Source organism: Bombina bombina, chromosome 10 (genome assembly GCF_027579735.1).
Source record: "Bombina bombina isolate aBomBom1 chromosome 10, aBomBom1.pri, whole genome shotgun sequence".
In the NCBI taxonomy this organism is placed as follows: Eukaryota; Metazoa; Chordata; class Amphibia; order Anura; family Bombinatoridae; genus Bombina; species Bombina bombina.
The window spans coordinates 47,366,810-47,388,879 of record NC_069508.1 but is presented as its reverse complement, the minus strand read 5'-3'; the positions used below and the strand labels follow the sequence as shown (position 1 = coordinate 47,388,879).

The following is a 22,070-nucleotide window of genomic DNA, read 5'->3' as shown; positions in this document are numbered from 1 at the left end:
ATCTAATGGGTTCTCCCCCTTTGAACTAGTATAAGGTCGGAGGGTGAGGGGGCCCCTAGACCTATTGAGAGCCCACTGGGAAGGATCAGTTGGGGAGGAAGGACACTCCATTGTATGGTACGTCCTGGAATTCAGGGACTGACTGAAGGACCTCGCCGAGAGGGTGCAAGAGAACCTTGAGGACCTTCAGGTCGCTCAAGGTAGGCAGTGGTATGATCGGAATGCTCGTAACCGGACCCTAGAAGTAGGGCAAAAAGTCCTGGCCCTGAAGCCAGTTAAACAGACAAGCTACAGGCTTCCTGGCAGGGACCCTATCAAGTGGTAGAACAGCTGAATGACATGACCTATCTGGTAGCCAAATGCTCAGATGACCGGGTCCTCTGGACCTTTCATGTGAACATGCTGTAGGCATACCAGGAAAGGTCAGAGGACATAGCCGCCATATGTGCTCCAGCTATGGAGGACTCAGAGAGTCTTCCCATGCTGGAGCTACCCAGAATAGGCGGAATAGGATGCCCCCAGGCATAGGTGACATACAGTAAAATGAGATGCTAGGGACTATTCAGAGGGAGCAAGTCATCCAGGTGCTAGGGAACTGGCGAGACATGTTCTGCACTACCTCTGGGTACACCACGGTAGCAGTGCACCGAGTGGAGACACCGGGACAGAGACCCTGAAACAGCCGGTGTACCGGGTCCCAGAGGCAGTTAGGGAAAATATGTGCAGCAAGCTCAGGGAAATACTGGACATGGGCGTCATTGAACCGTCCAACAGCCCCTGGACATCCCCGGTGGTACTGATACCCAAATGGAATGGGACCACCCGGTTCTGCATAAACTACCGTAGGCTTAATGACAGAACCACCACCGATGCCTACCCTATGCCCCAGGTAGATGACCTTCTAGACTGCATTGTCCGCAGCAAATTCCTGACCACTTTAGACCTCTGCAAGGGATACTGGCAGATCCCCCTGGACCCAGAGTTCATTCCAAAATTGGCATTCATCACCCCATTCAGCCTATACCAGTTTAAGGGCATGCCGTTTGGGATGAAGAATGCTCTGGCGACCTTCCAGAGGATGGTAGATCACCTCCTGGAAAGCCTCCAGGATTATGCCTGTGCCTACCGGGATGATATTGCGGTCTACAGCGACACCTGGGAGGACCATTTGGTCCATCTAGGCATCATTCTAAACCGCATCAGGGCTGCTGGTCTAACCTTTAAGCCTGAAAAATGTATGATAGGACGCTCAGAGGTCCAGTACCTTGGACACTGAGTAGGCTGTGGGAAGCAGCGGCTGGAGCCGGCCAAGATTGAGGCAGTCTTAAACTGGCCAACCCCCAAGACCCAGGTCTTAGATTTCTTAGGGACCGCTGGGTACTACCGCAAGTTTGTCCCCAACTACAGTGCCCTGGTCAAACCCCTGACAGACCTAACCTGAAAGCAGTTTGCCCTGACAGGTCCTGTGGTCCCCCGAGTGTGAGGCCACCTTCCAAAGCCTTAAGACAGCCTTGATCTCTGCCCCTATCCTGGCCGCTCCTAACCCAACCAAACGTTTTTGTGTCCATACAGATGCCTCCATGTTCATGTTGGGAGCAGTGCTGAGCCAGGTGGATGACGAAGGACATGACCACCCCGTAGCCTACATCAGTAGGAAGCTGTTGCCCAGAGAGGTGGGCTATGCGGTGGTGGAAAAAGAATGCCTGGCCCTGGTGTGGGCCCTTAAAAACTACAACCCTACCTGTACGGACAGGCCTTCACCGTTCTCATGGACCACAACCCCCTGGTTTGGCTCAACCGAGTCTCTGGGGACAATGGACGCCTGTTGCGGTGGAGTTTAGCCTTGCAGCCCTTCAACTTCACTATCCAATATCGGCCGGGATAAATCAATGGGAATGCTGACGGACTTTCCCGGAAAACTGAGTTAGGATAGCTCCTCGGACAGCCCCAGGCTGACCCGTGTGTGGATCTAGCTGGGTCTGCCGGACTTTTCAGGGGGGAGCACTGTCATGGATACCAGGCCGGCAAGGCTAAACCCCCACCCCCCTACTACCCAGCCCCTCCATTTTCACACTGGATTTGGCCTTTTCAGGGCATTCACAATCTCCCAGACTCTTGGTTTTGCTTGTTTTGTGATCTCTACATCCTCATGAAAGAGCTGATCTCTGACCGCCTAACCCCTTTCCGGCTGACCGAGCTCCTGGAACTACTGGCCGGCCGCACCTCCCTGAATACATGCTAACCTTTACCCCAGGCCGCTCAAGCAGCCCTTTACCCCGAGCTCCGCTCTTTTGGGGATTGGTACCCCCTAGGGCAGGCAAGAGGTGGGGTAATTGCCGGAGGGGAGCTCCTTTGGGAACTTGGGGTTGGGACCCCCCTACAATTCCTACTTCCCATGGCTTTCCCGGTGTATGTTTGATCACCCGTAGCTCCGGCCCCCAGCAACAGATCATGTCGTTTTTTGGATTGTGGCATCTGGGTACCGAGAGCTTTCCAATGACACCCTATATTTATTCCACAATAAAGTTGTTCTTTGTTTCACCTGAATACTGGTTCTGTCTGGTTATTTGGGTGGGCACCACTATAATCACTTTCCTCCGCTACATAGCCGTATGTTCCTGGTATAGGAAGAACTCTTCTAGCGGAACTACCCAGTCGAGGTAGCCGGTGTCCGTCACAGAGAGAAAGAGAGAGAAAGAAAGAGTGTGAGAGATAGAGAGTGTGAGAGAGCTCGCAAGAGAGAGAGAGAGGAAAAAGAAAGGGGAAAAAAAGAGAGAGAGAAAGAGAGAGAGAGAAAGAAAGAGAGAGAGAGAGAGAGAGAGAGAGAGAGAGAGAGAGAGAGAGAGAGAGAGAGAGAGAGAGAGAGAGAGAGAGAGAAAGAAAAAAGAGAGAGAAAGAAAATAAAAAGAGAGAGAGAGAGAGAGAGAGAGAGAGAGAGAGAGAGGAGAAGAGAGAGAGAGAGAGGGAGGAGAAGAGAGAGAGAGAGAGAGAGAGAGAGAGATAGAAGAGAGAAGAGAGAGAGATAAAGAGAAAAAAAGAGAAAGTGAAATAGAGAGAGAAAAAGAGAAAGTGAAATAGAGAGAGAAAAAGAGAGAGATAAAGAGAGAGAGATAGAGAGAGAGAAAGAGAGAGAGAGAGACAGGGAGGGAAAGAGAGGGAGATAGAGAGAGAATGAGAAAATGAATATAAACAGTAATAGTAATTTATTTCAATATTTTAAAGCTGTAATTGGGTAAAAAAAATTAAAAGGTTTTTCCAAATCTAGAGCAGTCCAAAACCCTCTTGTACATGAGTCGGTTTACTTGGTCTCTTTTTGCTGTGGCCAATCAGAATTAAATTTTTAAATGTGTATCTCAGCAATCTGAGTAGCTTGCTGCATTCTCAGATAAACAACATTGCATTCTCGTGGTGACCTAGAAAAACACACTTTTTTCAGAGGTAAATTACAGGAATGGCAGGTCAAATAATTTTTTTTTTTACTATTATTAATTAAACACTTTATGTAAGATTGAATTGAAGCAACTGATTAGATTTGTTAGCTCTTTTGATAATATAGCATGTGTTAAGCAGATGTGGTATCAGACTATGGACTGGATCAGATTCCAGTATGGAACTAAACAGCTGGTATTAACAACATACATCTAAGTTTACAGATGGAACGTGATCAAGTCCCATATCTGAAATGTTCTTACAGTTAATATCAAATCTATCTTCACTTGTGTGTCTTTCATCTCCAGAAGTTTAATCTTATGAAATAAAATAGGAGACAACATTCCTGACTTGCTTAATCATTAACCAAGATTTTAAGTGAATCAGATTGTGCTAATGCTAACAAGTGCACACAATAATTTTGTAGGTAAGAGCAAGGGGTTGCACAATGTTTTTTGTTGAGTTTTGATCAAATGGACATTTGAATGTAGAACATTCTTCATTCTTTCTCAATATTTAAATTCTTATTCAAACGTTTCAGTTTCAGATTGTACATTTTACAATGTTAGATCTTTTTAAAGGGAATTTAAACTCTTAAAATTCCTATAGTGCACTTTAAAGGGACATTATACACTAGATTTTTCTTTGCATAAATGTTTTGTAGATGATCCATTTATATAGCCCATCTGGGTGTGTTTTTGTAAAAATGTACAGTTTTACTTATTTTTAAATAACATTGTGCTGCTTTTCAAACTCCTAACCAAGCCCCAAAGTTTTAGACTCATGGTTGTCTTTTCATATGCAGGGGAGGGGGGAGGTTCTGCTATCAGCCCCGTTCAGTGGGTGTCCCAGGCTTATCTCATTAACAGTGTTAGATTGGGAAATTCTAAGTTTTTAAAAGGTTTTACACTGGATTTTTATATCAATATTATTATTATCATTTATTTGTATAGCGCCGCCAAATTCCGTAGTATCTGTGCATATTATTCTTTACAGTAGTGTATATTACATGCAGTTAAATGAAAATTGGTGTATACTGCCCCTTTAAAACATGTTAAAAATATATATTTTATTTTACCCAAATAAGTTATTTTAAAGCTATGAGGGAGATTTATGAAGTTGCGTGATGCAGCTTTAGAGAGCTTTGGAGCATGCAGCCAATAGTTAAAGGGACACTGAACCCAAATTTTTTCTTTCATGATTCAGATACAGCAGACAATTTTAAGCAACTTTCTAATTTACTCCTATTATCATTTTTTCTTTGTTCTCTTGCTATCTTTATTTGAAAAAGAAGGCATTTAAGCTTTTTTTTTCGTTCAGAAGTCTGGACAGCACTTTTTTATTGGTGGATGAATGTATCCACCAATCAGCAAGAACAACCCAGGTTAATCACCAAAGATGGTCCGGCATCTAAACTTACATTCTTGTATTTCAAATAAAGATACCAAGAGAATAAAGAACCTTTGATAATAGGAGTCAATTAGAAAGTTGCTTAAAATTGCATGCTCTATCTGAATCACAAAAGAAAAAATTCGGGTTCAGTGTCCCTTTAAGAAGAAGTGGTTATATGACCGTTGGTTCTTAACTTATACACTGCCTCTGATTTAAAAAGTCCGACCATTGTGATTGACAGCCCCTGGTCGTGCGTGGCCAATCGCATGGGGCGGCATTGTCTAAGCAGTGGCTTGTGCAATTATATATGTTGGTAGTGTATTGCTGCCCGCTGGCTGCGATGTCGGTCAGACAGGTTCATGGCAGTGAACCTTGTTCATCCGGCCCTTACTAAATCTCGGCCATCATATTTGTTTTATTATTGTTTTGCAGCTAACAGCAAATGCACTTGTGTGCCACTGGGTCTTAAAGGGACAAGGAAGCCAAAGTAAAAATTTCATGGTTCAGATATGGCACACAATTTTAAGAGACTTTGAAATTTACTTCTGTTAGCAAATGTACTTTTTGTGTCCTTTCTTGAAAAGCATACCTAGGCAGGCTCAGGACCAGCAATGCACTTCTGAGAGCTAGCTAGAGATTAGTGGCTACACACATATGTCTCTTGTTATTGGCTCAACAGATGTCTTCAGCTACCTCCCAGTAGTATATTGCTGCTCTAGGGCTGACTTTATGTGTTAAACCCTAGCAAAGATATACATGAGCAATAGTGCAGCATTAAAATAGTCACATGAGATCATTTGATTTATGCTCTTTTATGTCATTTAAAGGGACAGTCTAGTATAAATTAAACTTTCATTATTCAGATAGGACTTTTAATTTTAATCAACTTTCCAATTTACTTTTATAATAAAATTAGCTTTTTTCTCTTTGTATTTTTAGTTTAAACTAAACATAAGTAGGCTCATATGCTAATTTCTAAGCCTTTGAGGGCTGCCTCTTATCACATGCTTTTTAAATCTCTTTTCAACACAAAGAGACAGAAAGTACATGTAGGCCATATAGATAACACTGTGTTCAGGCACAGGGGGTTATTTAAGATCTAGCACAAAACAATGCTAAATGCAAGACAATAGATAATAAACAGTCACAGTCATGTGATCAGGGGGCTGGAAGAAGGTTCCTAGATACAAGGTAATCACAGAGGTAAAAAGTACATTAATATAACTGTGTTGGTTATGCAAAACTGGGGAATGTGTAATAAAGGGATTATCTATCTTTAAAAACAATAACAATTCTATGGTAGACTGTCCCTTTAAAGCTGGTCGCCCACTGTCTGGTAAACAAAACTCCCAATTCCTATTACCATTAATGGATGACATATCCTGAGAGGCTTGAAACGCCATTATCAATAAATTCAGGCATTCCCGGGAGAACTGCTTTGTTTTGACAAAAAAAATCAAAAAGAATCAGCCACATGTGTATCTGAGGTGATAGTCAACAGGAAGAACATCTTCAATGTAAGATGCCCAGAATGACTTCTTGATGACTGAGATTGTGTCCCTGAATGTGGAAGGAAAATCGTTCCAGAACATTAGAGTCCACTGTAGAATTTGTCTGACTTCCTGAATCAGCGAAAGCCTTCAAACCAAAGTATGACCCTGTCATCGTGAAAAACATTCATAGACCTGTGTCAAAGAACCAGACCAGTCATCCTAAGATTCAATACATTTACTGACAACACAGTCAGCTCCTTGTCCATTGGTCTTGGGCAAAGTTATTCTGCAAATTCATTCTCTATCTTAAAGGGACACTGAACCCAAAATTTTTCTTTCGTGATTCAGATAGAGCATGACATTTTAAACAACTTTCTAATTTACTCCTATTATCAAATTTTCTTCATTCTCTTGGTATCTTTATTTGAAATGCAAGAATGTAAGTTTAGATGCCGGCCCATTTTTGTTGAACAACCTGGGTTGTTCTTGCTGATTGCTGGATAAATTCATCAACCAATAAAAAAGTGCTGTCCAGAGTTCTAAACCCCCAAAAAAGCTTAGATGCATTCTTTTTCAAATAAAGATAGCAAGAGAACGAAGAAAAATTGATAATAGGAGTAAATTAGAAAGTTGCTTAAAATTGCTGCTCTATCTGAATCACAAAATAAAAAATTTAGGTTCAGTGTCCCTTTAAGGTGTGAAAGTTTGTAGTAGAAGACCCATTATGAGTTTGTTAAAGATATATCCCTGCCTCATATTGTGCAATATTCCCAATTAGGACAATGCATGCTTTACTCTTTTCAGAATGGCTGGGTTCCCAAACATACATATTAGAAGTAGTAGAATTGAAGGAGACATAGCCTCAATCAGGCTCACCGCTACTGGTGAGGTAGACTTAGTGTGAGTGAATGCTGATTCCTTTCTGCTACAGTTTATTACTTTTGCTTGAGGTTTCCAAATTGGGGAGTTGTGGATATCTCTTGAAACAAAGTCTCTGGAGGTTCATGGCCAAAAAAAGCTGTTATAAAACCTTAAATGTATCTCCTGTCCACATGATAGAAGCCTCAGAAGGTTACATGCAGATGTAGATACAGAAAGGTTATACTAATTTAAATAGAAGTTTTTTCTAATGGAATAGAAGGGCTTAGAATACATCTGATGGACTTTTATGGGGATCTGAGGAGGAGGGACAAAGCTGCCCATCTCTACTATTGTTTCTTCCTGCCTTGACATGCTCCTGGAACACCTAGCCACACCTAACCTCCCAGTAACTCCACAGACTAACCAGCTCCGCCCAAGGAACACCCATGACAGCAACAATGCACACTTTGACTCCGCCCAAATTATTTCCTGACTCTCATAAATTGGTAACTGGAACCAACGCTTCTGTTGATCCAATCTTCTTTCCAGACAAACACTCAGGTTCTTCTCAAAAGGAAGTGACCAGATTCACAGTAGAACAAGTGTCTGAAGTAGTAAAATCTTTGCTGTCATGCAGAGCTGGCTCAAGAAATGGTGCGGCCTAAATATAAGAATGAAACACACCTCCAACTCGCCATTCTCTCCATTCTAAAGCCAAACATAGCAGCCTCAAAGTCAGCACATTCATTTTCACATGAGAGCATGCTGATACCAAACTGATGTAACTCTTATAGGAGTAATTGCTCTTAAAACACTATTAGCCAGAATATGATCTCCCTATGTATCATGCCTGGGTCCCTTTGTCCAACTGGTCAAGTTATAGAGTAGGCCCTGGAATCATGCAATATGAATGATATGAATTATTACATAATTAATGTTTAAAACCTGGAAATTGTAACATAAAATATAATCAGTACATTTGCAATATATTTATTTTTAAAGGGGCAGTAAAGTCAAAATTACACTTTCATTATTCAGATTATACCATTTTTAACAACTTTCTAGTTGATTTCGGTCATCAGTTTGCTTCATTCTCTTAGTATCCTTTGTTGAAAAGCATACCTAGGTTGGCTCAGGAACAGCAATGCACTACTGAGAGCTAGCTTCTGATTGGTGGCTGCGGGTCATTTTAATCCATGTCGTGGAGTATAGTAGAAATACTCAGCAGTACTGGAAGTTGTATTCACTTGAACAACACAGAAAGAAAAAAGAGAGTAGCCATTTGTGTGATATTGTTTAATAAGACACATAAAACTGTCTTACAAATAGCACTTACAAAGCACAACCTCAGCAATTATAAAGTATAAGTATTGTGCAATATGGAGCAGCGTTGCAGCTGGATGATATGTGATAGACAGCCAGATGTATAAAATTATTTTGTAATTTTTTTTTTTTCTCTTTAGAAAAAAGCTCTAAGGGAAAAATGGCTATTGGATGGATTAAGTGCACTGACGCCAGAGGAGCAAGAGGACATGGTGAAACAAAACCAGCTTGACCAGGAACAAATAAAACATTTGGACATCAATGTCACCAGGTACACTCTATAAACCCCCAACGTCAAACAGATACAGAGTGAATTTAGATCGCACTTGCAGTTTTAAACAGCTTTCCATGTTACTTATATTATCACATTTCCTTTGTTCTTTTGGTATCCATTGTTGAAAAGCATATCTAGGTAGACTCAGAAACGTCAATGTACTACTGGCAACTATTTGGTGATTGATGGCTACATAGCTAAGCCTCTTCTCTTGTCATTGGCTCAGCCGTGAATGCTGCAATTTTGTATGAGCAGAGCCTAATCAGTCTCATAGAAGCGAGTATCATGCATTCTAGTGTGCATAAAGTATATGCAGTACAGCATCTGATTGGCTGTGTTGTGTGGCTACATTTAAATAAAGTAAGAATATGAGAGAGACAGGGTGAGAAAACAAAAACAGAATAATCAGAGAACTATAAATATTTTCTCAAAACTGCAACATACCACAATAAATGTAAAACATCATTACCCTGTACACTGCATAATGAAAATAATGCATTCATGTAAATCTATTGTTTGCAGGTCCGTTTGAAGGGACAGTATTCCCCAATGTACATATAACTGCATGTAATAGACACTACTATAAAGAACAATATGCACAGTTACTGATCTAAAAATCCAGTATAAATTATTTTAAAAACTTACTTAGAAGCTCCCAGTTTAGCACTGTTGATGAGGTTAGACTGGGACACTCAGTGAAAGGAGCTGGAAAGCAGAAAGAACAGACCCCCCCCCTCATATGAAAAGACTCTTTACACAAGCAGGAATAAGCTGAAATAGGTAGACTACAGTATACTTCTAAAACTTTGGGGCTTGGTTAGGAGTCTGAAAATCAGCACAATGTTATTTAACCCTTTAAGGACACAGCTTTCAGTTTGCTCAATTGTTTTATGACAGAAAAATTCCGTCATATGTCCTTAAGAGGTTAAAAATAAGCAAAACTATAAATTAAAAACAAAACTGTATGGGCTATTTAAATGGATTATCTACAAAATATTTATGCAAAGAAAAATCTAGTGTACAATGTCCCTTTAAGCTGTAACTCAAATTCCCTATGGAAAAAACAGTATGAACTTTGTACCTCGGGACTCAAGTTATAATAGCTTCATACATAGCTTCCCATATAACAATATCAGTAGCATTACAGATCATATAAGATCAGTGATTAAGTCATAGACTGCATCAAGTTGAAACAACGCAGAAAAATACAGTAATGTGCTACAGACCCTGGGTATTCCTGCTTAGCTGTGACAGAACGTTTATCACTAAATTGAATTCCAGTAAATTATTTATAGTACTTTGACATGTTCCCATACTGAAATAAAACCTGTTATTGCCCCCTACCTCAGTCACACCTCCTCATGCAGTATCCCAGCTATTCTATATTATATTTTACCTAAAGGGACAATAAAGTGCAGATTTTTTTTTCCAAATGTGCTAGAACATCATTTCTCTGTTGCTTGCATATGACTATGTGTTGGGAGATTACAACAGAGTTAAAGGGACAGTTTACTCAAAAATGTTCTCCCCTTTAATTTGTTCCCAATGATCCACTTTACCTGCTGGAGTGTATTAAATTGTTTACAAGTAGCTCCTTTACCCTTATATTGGCATTTGAAATAGTTGATTTAGCATGTGGTATCCCCACCTATTCTGAAAGTTTGTGGCCGCAGGTCCCAGCTATAGATAAGCTTTGTAAACACAGCCAGCAGAATAAATTACACTTCCAGTGGGATATAGCAGAGATAAGGTAATACAATGTTGATTTTCCATTGTTCTCTCCAAGTACTGGTGATTGATTTATGGACAGATATAAGATAAAGAAGCAGGTATATGTGCACAATGTGATACAGTAATGAGATCTGATTATACCTACAAGCTCAAGCTATTTTATTAGGCTGTGGCTTCAAAACACAAAATCAGAGCTTTAATATACACAAAAAACATAAAAAGCTATTTTTCATACATTTTTTTTCTCTGCAGTTGGTAAAAAAAGCAATTGTAAACACATTAAGTGAAAAACTATTTTTCAGTATACTGTCCCTTTAAATGTAGCTTCAGGGCAGCAAAACCCTACTGGGAGCTAGCTGAACATATCTGGTGAGCATCTTGGATACAGTGTGGATTAAAGGTGTTTTACAATAGAGACTTTAACACATTGCAGGTGTTCACTAGCTGTTTGTGCTTGCAATAATTCCCTAAGTGATTTATATACCTGTGTATATTTATATACCTGGTATCCAGTTTTTCCTGAGGTTTTTTAAATAGAGCACTATAACCAGAGATAATGAGAGCTCTGCACTACGTGAGTTGAAACTCTGCAAAGTAAAAGGGTGCTGAATTATATTGAAAGCAGAATCACGCTATGGATGTATCTGTTTCTTGTAGTCTTTGAAGTTGATCCTGGTTGGAATTCCCAATAAAGATTGAATTAGACTTCTCATTAAAGGGACACTGAACCCAATTTTTTTCTTTTGTGATTCAGATAGAGCATGCAATTTCAAGCAACTTTCTAATTTACTCCTATTATAATTTTTCTTCATTCTCTTGCTATCTTTATTTGAAAAAGAAGGCATCTAAGCTTTTTTTTTTCTCAGCACTCTGGACAGCACTTTTTTATTGGTGAATGAATTTATCCACCAATCAGCAAGGACAACCCAGGTTGTTCACCAAAAATGGGCCGGCATCTAAACTTACATTCTTGCATTTCAAATAAAGATGCCAAGAGAATGAAGAAAATTTGATAATAGTAGTAAATTAGAATGTTGCTTAAAATGTCATGCTCTATCTGAATCACAAAAGAAAAAATTTGGGTTCAGTGTCCCTTTAAGGCCTCTTTAACATTTTTTGTTTCCAATACTTGGTCTGTATAATACATTAATACTGGTTTAGTATAAACACTATTATTGGTTTGGTATTACATTTCTTTATACACTGCTCTTTCACAGACAGTTACACTTATATGTTGTATTGTTTGGATAGATTTAAAGGGACACTCAGGTTAAATTAAATTTTCATGATTCAGATACAGCATGTCATTTTAAACAACTTTCCAATTTACTTCCATTAAAAAAAATGTGCCCAGTCTTTTATATTTACAATTTTTGAGTCACCAGATCCTACTGAGCATGTGCAAGAATTCACAGACTATACGTATATGCATTGTGATTTGTGATTTGTGAAAAATCTACTACTCATTTGAAGTTCAGACTAAGTGCTATTGTGTTGTCTTGTTATCTTGCATTTGTTGATTATGCAAATCTAATGTGTTGACTGGTCCTTTAAGCTATAAATAGAAGTAATTACTTAGGATAATTCCTTAATTGCTCATTATGAACTAAGAAGACTCTAAGCCTGTGTCCAGTCTACTGATTACAAAGTGCCTTCCAGATTAGGCCACAGCACATGGTGGAAGGTTTTGTGTACTAAAGAAAGCTAATGCCTTTGGGACAATGTAATTTATTCTTGCTTGGTACATTCTAAAGAATGCTTAAAGGTACAGTAAAGTCATGATTCACACAGGTCATGTTATTTTAAGAAACTTTGCAATTTACTTCTGCTATCTAATTTGCTTTGTTCTATTTGTATGCTTTGTTAAAAAATGCATACCAAGGTAGGCTCAGGAGCAGAAATGCACTACTGGGAGCTAGCTGGTGACTACAAAAGTATGCCTCTTGTTGTTGGCTTGCCTGATGTTCAGCTAACTCACAATAGTACAATGCTGCTCCTATAACAAATGTCTGTAAATCTATCTCCATTCATCCATCTATCATCTAACCATTTATCTATCCTCAAAATCATTATAGAAAGCAATATATATTGTTACCATTGCTTAATAATTAGGTCAGCTACTGTTTATTATGGTTTTATTATTGATGGTTATAACCAGTATCTGTCACACAATATTTACATGGAAAAGCTTAGGGAATTTGTATAAGATTGTAATGCACTACCCTGTCAATGTTTGTAACAGAGAGCTCACCCACTACTGTGTGCACTGCACAGCTTAAACTGTAAACTGGTTAGACTTCAATAGGGGAGGGGCTACTTGAATAAATAGTTTCATTTTTCCAAAGCTTTGTCTGAAAAATAGGTTTATTTCCTGAGATGTTACATAATAAAAGTTTTAATATAAGTGATATAGAAATAAAGAAGACTTTATAAATCTAATACACAAACAATAAAGATGTACTATAACTAACATTACTATCAGTACTGACACATACTGTAGGTCATACTAATACATAAGCAGAAGACTTTATAAATCTAATACACATACAATATAAATGTACTATAACTAACATCACTATCAGTACTGACACATACTGTAGGTCATACTAATACATAAGCAGAAGACTTTATAAATCTAATACACATACAATATACAGTAAATGTACTATAACTAACATTACTATCAGTACTGACACATACTGTAGGTCATACTAATACATAAGCAGAAGACTTTATACATCTAATACACAAACAATATAAATGTACTATAACTAACATCACTATCAGTACTGACACATACTGTAGGTCATACTAATACATAAGCAGAAGACTTTATACATCTAATACACATACAATATAAATGTACTATAACTAACATCACTATCGGTACTGACACATGCTGTAGGTCATACTAATACATAAGCAGAAGACTTTATAAATCTAATACACATACAATATAAATGTACTATAACTAACATCACTATCAGTACTGACACATACTGTAGGTCATACTAATACATAAGCAGAAGACTTTATAAATCTAATACACATACAATATACAGTAAATGTACTATAACTAACATTACTATCAGTACTGACACATACTGTAGGTCATAATAATACATAAGCAGAAGACTTTATAAATCTAATACACAAACAATAAAGATGTACTATAACTAACATCACTATCAGTACTGACACATACTGTAGGTCATAATAATACATAAGCAGAAGACTTTATAAATCTAATACACAAACAATATAAATGTACTATAACTAACATCACTATCAGTACTGACACATACTGTAGGTCATACTAATACATAAACAGAGACTTTATAAATCTAATACACATACAATATAAATGTACTATAACTAACATTACTATCAGTACTGACGCATACTGTAGGTCATACTAATACATAAGCAGAAGACTTTATAAATCTAATACACATACAATATAAATGTACTATAACTAACATCACTATCAGTACTGACACATACTTTAGGTCATACTAATACATAAGCAGAAGACTTTATAAATCTAATACACAAACAATAAAGATGTACTATAACTAACATCACTATCAGTACTGACACATACTGTAGGTCATACTAATACATAAGCAGAAGACTTTATAAATCTAATACACATACAATATACAGTAAATGTACTATAACTAACATTACTATCAGTACTGACACATACTGTAGGTCATACTAATACATAAGCAGAAGACTTTATACATCTAATACACATACAATATAAATGTACTATAACTAACATCACTATCCGTACTGACACATACTGTAGGTCATACTAATACATAAGCAGAAGACTTTATAAATCTAATACACATACAATATAAATGTACTATAACTAACATCACTATCAGTACTGACACATACTTTAGGTCATACTAATACATAAGCAGAAGACTTTATAAATCTAATACACAAACAATAAAGATGTACTATAACTAACATCACTATCAGTACTGACACATACTGTAGGTCATACTAATACATAAGCAGAAGACTTTATAAATCTAATACACATACAATATACAGTAAATGTACTATAACTAACATTACTATCAGTACTGACACATACTGTAGGTCATACTAATACATAAGCAGAAGACTTTATAAATCTAATACACAAACAATATAAATGTACTATAACTAACATTACTATCAGTACTGACACATACTGTAGGTCATACTAATACATAAGCAGAAGACTTTATAAATCTAATACACAAACAATAAAGATGTACTATAACTAACATCACTATCAGTACGGACACATACTGTAAGTCATACTAATACATAAGCAGAATACTTTATAAATCTAATACACATACAATATAAATGTACTATAACTAACATCACTATCAGTACTGACACATACTGTAGGTCATACTAATACATAAGCAGAAGACTTTATAAATCTAATACACATACAATATAAATGTACTATAACTAACATTACTATCAGTACTGACGCATACTGTAGGTCATACTAATACATAAGCAGAAGACTTTATAAATCTTATACACATACAATATAAATGTACTATAACTAACATTACTATCAGTACTGACACATACTGTAGGTCATACTAATACATAAGCAGAAGACTTTATAAATCTAATACACAAACAATAAAAATGTACTATAACTAACATTACTATCAGTACTGACACATACTGTAGGTCATACTAATACATAAACAGAGACTTTATAAATCTAATACACATACAATATAAATGTACTATAACTAACATTACTATCAGTACTGACGCATACTGTAGGTCATACTAATACATAAGCAGAAGACTTTATAAATCTAATACACAAACAATAAAGATGTACTATAACTAACATCACTATCAGTACTGACACATACTGTAGGTCATACTAATACATAAACAGAGACTTTATAAATCTAATACACATACAATATAAATGTACTATAACTAACATTACTATCAGTACTGACACATACTGTAGGTCATACTAATACATAAGCAGAAGACTTTATAAATCTAATACACAAACAATAAAGATGTACTATAACTAACATCACTATCAGTACTGACACATACTGTAGGTCATACTAATACATAAACAGAGACTTTATAAATCTAATACACATACAATATAAATGTACTATAACTAACATCACTATCAGTACTGACACATACTGTAGGTCATACTAATACATAAGCAGAAGACTTTATAAATCTAATACACAAACAATAAAGATGTACTATAACTAACATCACTATCAGTACTGACACATACTGTAGGTCATACTAATACATAAGCAGAAGACTTTATAAATCTAATACACAAACAATATAAATGTACTATAACTAACATTACTATCAGTACTGACACATACTGTAGGTCATACTAATACATAAGCAGAAGACTTTATAAATCTAATACACAAACAATAAAGATGTACTATAACTAACATCACTATCAGTACTGACACATACTGTAGGTCATACTAATACATAAGCAGAAGACTTTATAAATCTAATACACAAACAATATAAATGTACTATAACTAACATCACTATCAGTACTGACACATACTGTAGGTCATACTAATACATAAGCAGAAGACTTTATAAATCTTATACACATACAATATAAATGTACTATAACTAACATCACTATCAGTACTGATACATACTGTAGGTCATACTAATACATAAGCAGAAGACTTTATAAATCTTATACACATACAATATAAATGTACTATAACTAACATTACTATCAGTACTGACGCATACTGTAGGTCATACTAATACATAAGCAGAAGACTTTATAAATCTAATACACAAACAATAAAGATGTACTATAACTAACATTACTATCAGTACTGACGCATACTGTAGGTCATACTAATACATAAGCAGAAGACTTTATAAATCTAATACACATACAATATAAATGTACTATAACTAACATCACTATCAGTACTGACACATACTGTAGGTCATACTAATACATAAGCAGAAGACTTTATAAATCTAATACACATACAATATAAATGTACTATAACTAACATTACTATCAGTACTGACTCATACTGTAGGTCATACTAATACATAAGCAGAAGACTTTATAAATCTAATACACATACAATAAAGATGTACTATAACTAACATCACTATCAGTACTGACACATACTGTAGGTCATACTAATACATAAGCAGAAGACTTTATAAATCTAATACACATACAATAAAGATGTACTATAACTAACATCACTATCAGTACTGACACATACTGTAGGTCATACTAATACATAAGCAGAAGACTTTATAAATCTAATACACAAACAATAAAGATGTACAATACGTTGCCTCTATTAAGCTGTTGAGAAGCGTATAATGTTTTAGTGCAGTGACCTTTTATTTCTCATTCCATTTACCCTTCAGAATTATTTCTTCATCGCATTTCAGATTAAACAATGTAAACAAATAAATTAACCTCCGAAAGGCTGTCAGCCGACTGCCTAATAAACTGCACTAAATATTCAGCGTTAATGCAACAAGGTCTCTATAACACAGAATCAAAATGAGTGTACATATAAGTGTAACACTTTATTTTAATGTATTTATGTGTTTGGTGCAACTTTTATTTACCCTTACACTTTATAGGTCTTGAATCACGCAAAGCTGGCGTACGCTAATTTTTTGTTTTTGCTTGAGCAATCCTGTTTTACTTTCTACTTGTAATAGCGCTCCACTTGTAATCTAGCCATGTGAGTTTAAATTAAAAGACCAGTAAATAATGTAGATTTACATAATCAACAAATACAGAATAAAAAGACAATGCAAAAGAACAGTCTGAATTTCAAATGACTAATAGATTTTTTTTCTGACAAATTTTAATTTGTCTCTTTCCACTCCACCTGTATCATGTGACAACCATCAGCCAATCACAAAGGCATATACGTATATTCTGAGAATTCTTTCACATGCTCAGTAGAAGCTGATTTAAAAAATGTAAATATATAAATACTGTGAATATTTTGTTAATGGAAGGAAAGTTGTTTAAAATTGCTGCTCTATCTGAATCGTGAAAGTTTAATTTTGACTTGAGTGTCCCTTTTAAAGGGACAGTTTACACCAGAATTGTTATTGTTTTAAAATATAGATAATCCCTTTATTACCCATTCCCCAGTTTTGCATAACCAACAGTTATATTAACCTCTTAAGGACATATGACGGAATTTTTCCGTCATAAAACAATTGAGCAAACTGAAAGCTGTGTCCTTAAAGGGTTAATATACTTTTAACCTCTGTGATTATCTTGTATCTAAGCCTCTGCAAACTGCCCCTTTATTTCAGTTCTTTTGACAGACTTGTAGTTTAGCCAATCAGTGCCTGCTCCCAGGTAACTTCACGTGCACGAGCACAGTGTTATCTATATGAAATACGTGAACTAACACCCTCTAGTGGTGAAAAACTGTTAAAATGCATTCTGAAAAGAGGTGGCCTTCAAGGTCTAAGAAATTAGCATATGAACCTCCTAGGTTAAGCTTTCAACTAAGAATACCAAGAGAACAAAGCAAAATTGGTGATAAAAGTAAATTGTAAAATTGTTTAAAATGACATGCCCTATCTGAATCATGAAAGTTTATTTTGGCCTAGACTGTCCCTTTAACTCCCAAATGCTTGATTAAAGTCCTGGGGAACCATAATAAATTGCAACTCCTGAGTGAGGAGTGAAACTCAACCGGAAGTAATACTCTGTACAAGTGTGTAATGTTTTAGCTAAAAAGCAGAAACAATTATTCAAAATGGTACCTTACCTTGCAGCATAGTAACAAAAATGTTTTTTTAAAATCTCTGCCTTTTGTGCAAGTCCTTGATTAGCTACAGGAATAATCACTTCTCTGTGAAGCTTTCTATAACATGACCCACATGTTCTTATAGCAAAGAAAACTCAGCAAACTGAAAAGCAGCTGAGAATTCAACGCTGGTTGGTCCAAAGGTTAGCAATCCCCTTATGCTCCTCTCTGCCCTAGTTCCTTTATGAGGTTTTTTAAAGCATTTCAGCCATAGCCTTTATAAAGTAATCAAGAGACTTCTGAGGTCACTACAGGAATTGTGACCTGCCATTTGGGCTGTATCGTTTGAAGTTCTTACTATTTGTGTCTTTAAAGAAGAGAAACTTTTTTTACTCTGCGTGTATTTTTTTTTTTTTAATTGTGGATTTGTATATTATACACTGCATATCTTATGATAGATTTTTTAGACTATATAATTACATTAATAAAATCTTATAATTTACACTTTTTCATATTATTCAACTGAGTAAATCTAAATAACATAGGCAACTAGATTTCTGTACGCACACCCCTTACATGTGTGTTTTTCAGTCAGCCGCCTAATCCGAGTGCCTCACATAACTTCTCTGCTTTCCAATGAGAATGGACACAAATATATATTTTCCGTCAGTGCAGTCAGTACCTTAGTACATATTTGAGTCAGAAAGTTCTTTGTTTATTTTTTCCACTTGCTGGGAGTAGCTAAATTCCTTCTGAAGCGCACAAAAGAAATAATAATTACCATGTTTAGCCAAAGGAAAGGATAACAGTCATTAAGCTTCTGCTTAGTTTGTGGGCAGCTACTAGTGATATTGTATAGACATCTCTTAAAGGGATTTGTTACACACAAAAAAACTACTTAAAGGGACAGTCTAGGCCAAAATAAACTTTCATGATTCAGATAGAGCATGTAATTTTAAACAATTTTCCAATTTACTTATCACCAATTTTGCTTTGTTCTCTTGGTATTCTTAGTTGAAAGCTTAACCTAGGAGGTTAATATGCTAATTTCTTAGACCTTGAAGCCCACCTCTTTCAGATTGCATTTTAACAGTTGTTCACCACTAGAGGGTGTTAGTTCACGTATTTCATATAGATAACTTCTCGTGCACAAGCACAGTGTTATCTGGGAGCAGGCACTGATTGGCTAGACTGCAAGTCTGTCAAAAGAACTGAAAAAAGGGGCAGTTTGCAGAGGCTTAGATACAAGATAATCACAGAGGTTAAAAGTATATTATTATAAATTTGTAAGTTATGCAAAATTGGGAAATGGGTAATAAAGGGATTATCTATCTTTTAAAACAATAAAAATTCTGGTGTAGAATGTCCCTTTAAGCCAGAGAACTGATTAATTTTTGCTTATTTGCCCATCTTTATTAGTTTCAAATGAATCCATTAAGGGGGAACTGTACTAGGAAATCTGTTGTTGTCCCGTTTAGAAGATAGTGTTAAAGGAGCGGTATATACAGTATATTTGCATAATAAACAAATGCACAATAACAAGACAATGCAATTAGCACTTAGTATGAACTTCAAATGAGTAGTAGATTTTTTTCTGAGAAGTTTCAGTTATGTCTATTTCCACTCCCCCTGTACCATGTGACAGTTATCAGCCAATCACAAATCCATATATGTATATTCTGTGAATTCTTGCACATGCTCAGTAGGAGCTGGTGACTCAAAAAGTGCAAATATAAAAAGGCTGTACACATTTTGTTAATGGAAGTAAATTAGAAAGTTGCTTAAAATCGCTTACTCTATCTGAATCATGAAAGTTTAATTTTGACTTGTGTTCCTTTAATCTTGAATGAAAAATGCTGGGTTTCACATCTCTTTAATAAGTTTTATAAATGTGGATGTGCATTTTTTTTAGATATTCTAAAATTCTTTGGAACATAGGTTGTATTGAGATGTTGAACCCAGAAGGCTAGAATTGATAGCTGCTGATTTAAAGATCAGAATTACTGTGTGTGTGCTATAATTCCTCCAGTGCTATGATCTTTACAAGCTCTTTACTAAATATTTTGCAATCACAACAAGGAAATAAAATTATTACAGAAACAGATGCTACTTTAAAAAGCATTTAATAACAACCTTTATTATGGGAAATCTGAACTAAGTTTTTGATAGCATTATTTATAGCATTATTAACATGTTACAGAGAATTAATTCCAAGACAAACATTACTGTTGTCTTAACTATTAAGTCATAATTACAGTATTCTTCTGTAACAGAGAACATGCTAAAAGAACAAACAGAAATAATGAAATAGGCCAAGTTTGTTTAGCTAAATGTCATTCCTGTTCAAATAAAAGATCTTTCAAGTAAAGCGTTTCTTACCAGGTCTTAAAGGGACATTTATACACTAGATTTTTCTTTGCATAAATGTTTTGTAGATGATCCATTTATATAGCCCATACAGGTTGTTTTAAAAACAAAAATGTATAGTTTTGCTTATTTTTAACCTCTTAAGGACATATGACGGAATTTTTCCGTCATAAAACAATTGAACAAACAGAAAGCTGTGTCCTTAAAGGGTTAAATAACATTGCTCTGATTTTCAGACTCCTAACCAAGCCCCAAATTTAAAAACGTATACAGAAGTACACCTACTTCAGCTTGCTCCTGTTTGTGTAAAGGGACTTTTCATATGCAGGGGGAGAGGGGAGTTTCTTCTATTTCTGCTATACAGCCACTTTCAGTGGGTGTTCCAGCTAACCTATTAAACAGAAGCTCCCAGTTTAGCACTAAGTTTTTTAAAGGTTTATATTGGATTTTTAGATCAGTGTCTGTGCATATTATTCTTTATAGTAGTGTCTCTTACATGCAGTTATATACAAATTGGTGTATACTGTCCCTTTTTAAGTACAGTTATCTTTCTGCAACACTGAAACTAATTCAAATTCAAGAAAACGTTCAAATTCTTTTTATAAAATGACATAAAAGTAAAATGTGTTAAGAGACTTTTTAACATATGTGTATTATCACATTTATTTTGTCTTTTTGGTATCCTTTGTTAATGGAAATGCACTGCAGGGAGCTAGCTGCTGATTGGTGGTTGCACAGATATGCCCTTTGTCATTGGCTCACCAGTTGTGCTCAGCTAAGTCCCAGTAGTGCATTGCTGCTCTGGAGCCAACTTTAATTGTGGGTTTAACTCCTTTGCAGAGGTTAAACACAAATATATAAGTAATAAGGAAATAATAAAATGCTCTAATACAGGGGTCGTCAGCACTGTCTCTTTAACCCCTTAATGACCAGCGTCATACCCTGTCTTTCTATGCTGGTGCCGCTTTCTGGAGGGAGGGGCTAATAGCCTTAAGGGCTTAACTTTTAAATAACTGCAGGAATTTGGCTGAAAATTTGCAGTTTCTCTTGTTACGTGTATCCAGTCCACGGATCATCCATTACTTGTGGGATATTCTCCTTCCCAACAGGAAGTTGCAAGAGGATCACCCACAGCAGAGCTGCTATATAGCTCCTCCCCTCACTGCCATATCCAGTCATTCTCTTGCAACTCTCAACTAAGATGGAGGTCGTAAGAGGACTGTGGTGTTTTATACTTAGTTTATTTCTTCAATCAAAAGTTTGTTATTTTTAAATGGTACCGGAGTGTACTGTTTATCTCAGGCAGTATTTAGAAGAAGAATCTGCCTGCGTTTTCTATGCTCTTAGCAGAAGTAACTAAGATCCTTTGCTGTTATCACA

The 22,070-nt window shown here is 36.2% G+C and overlaps 1 protein-coding gene and 1 long non-coding RNA gene across 2 annotated transcripts in view; one reads left to right on the top strand and one right to left on the bottom strand.

The window, feature by feature from the left end:
• The window catches only part of PALMD (palmdelphin), a gene marked incomplete in the record, with an annotated part of 89,291 nt that overhangs the window by 38,153 nt on the left and 29,068 nt on the right, over nucleotides 1-22,070 (top strand). The window contains 1 exon segment of the mRNA XM_053694045.1: nucleotides 8,639-8,769. Coding sequence (XP_053550020.1) covers nucleotides 8,639-8,769 — 131 coding nt within the window.
• Nucleotides 8,268-18,403, bottom strand: LOC128641416 (uncharacterized). The gene is made up of 3 exons (XR_008399487.1): nucleotides 18,345-18,403; nucleotides 9,418-9,477; nucleotides 8,268-8,421 (listed from the first exon to the last, which is right to left on the bottom strand). It is a non-coding gene; the product is annotated as an uncharacterized LOC128641416 (long non-coding RNA).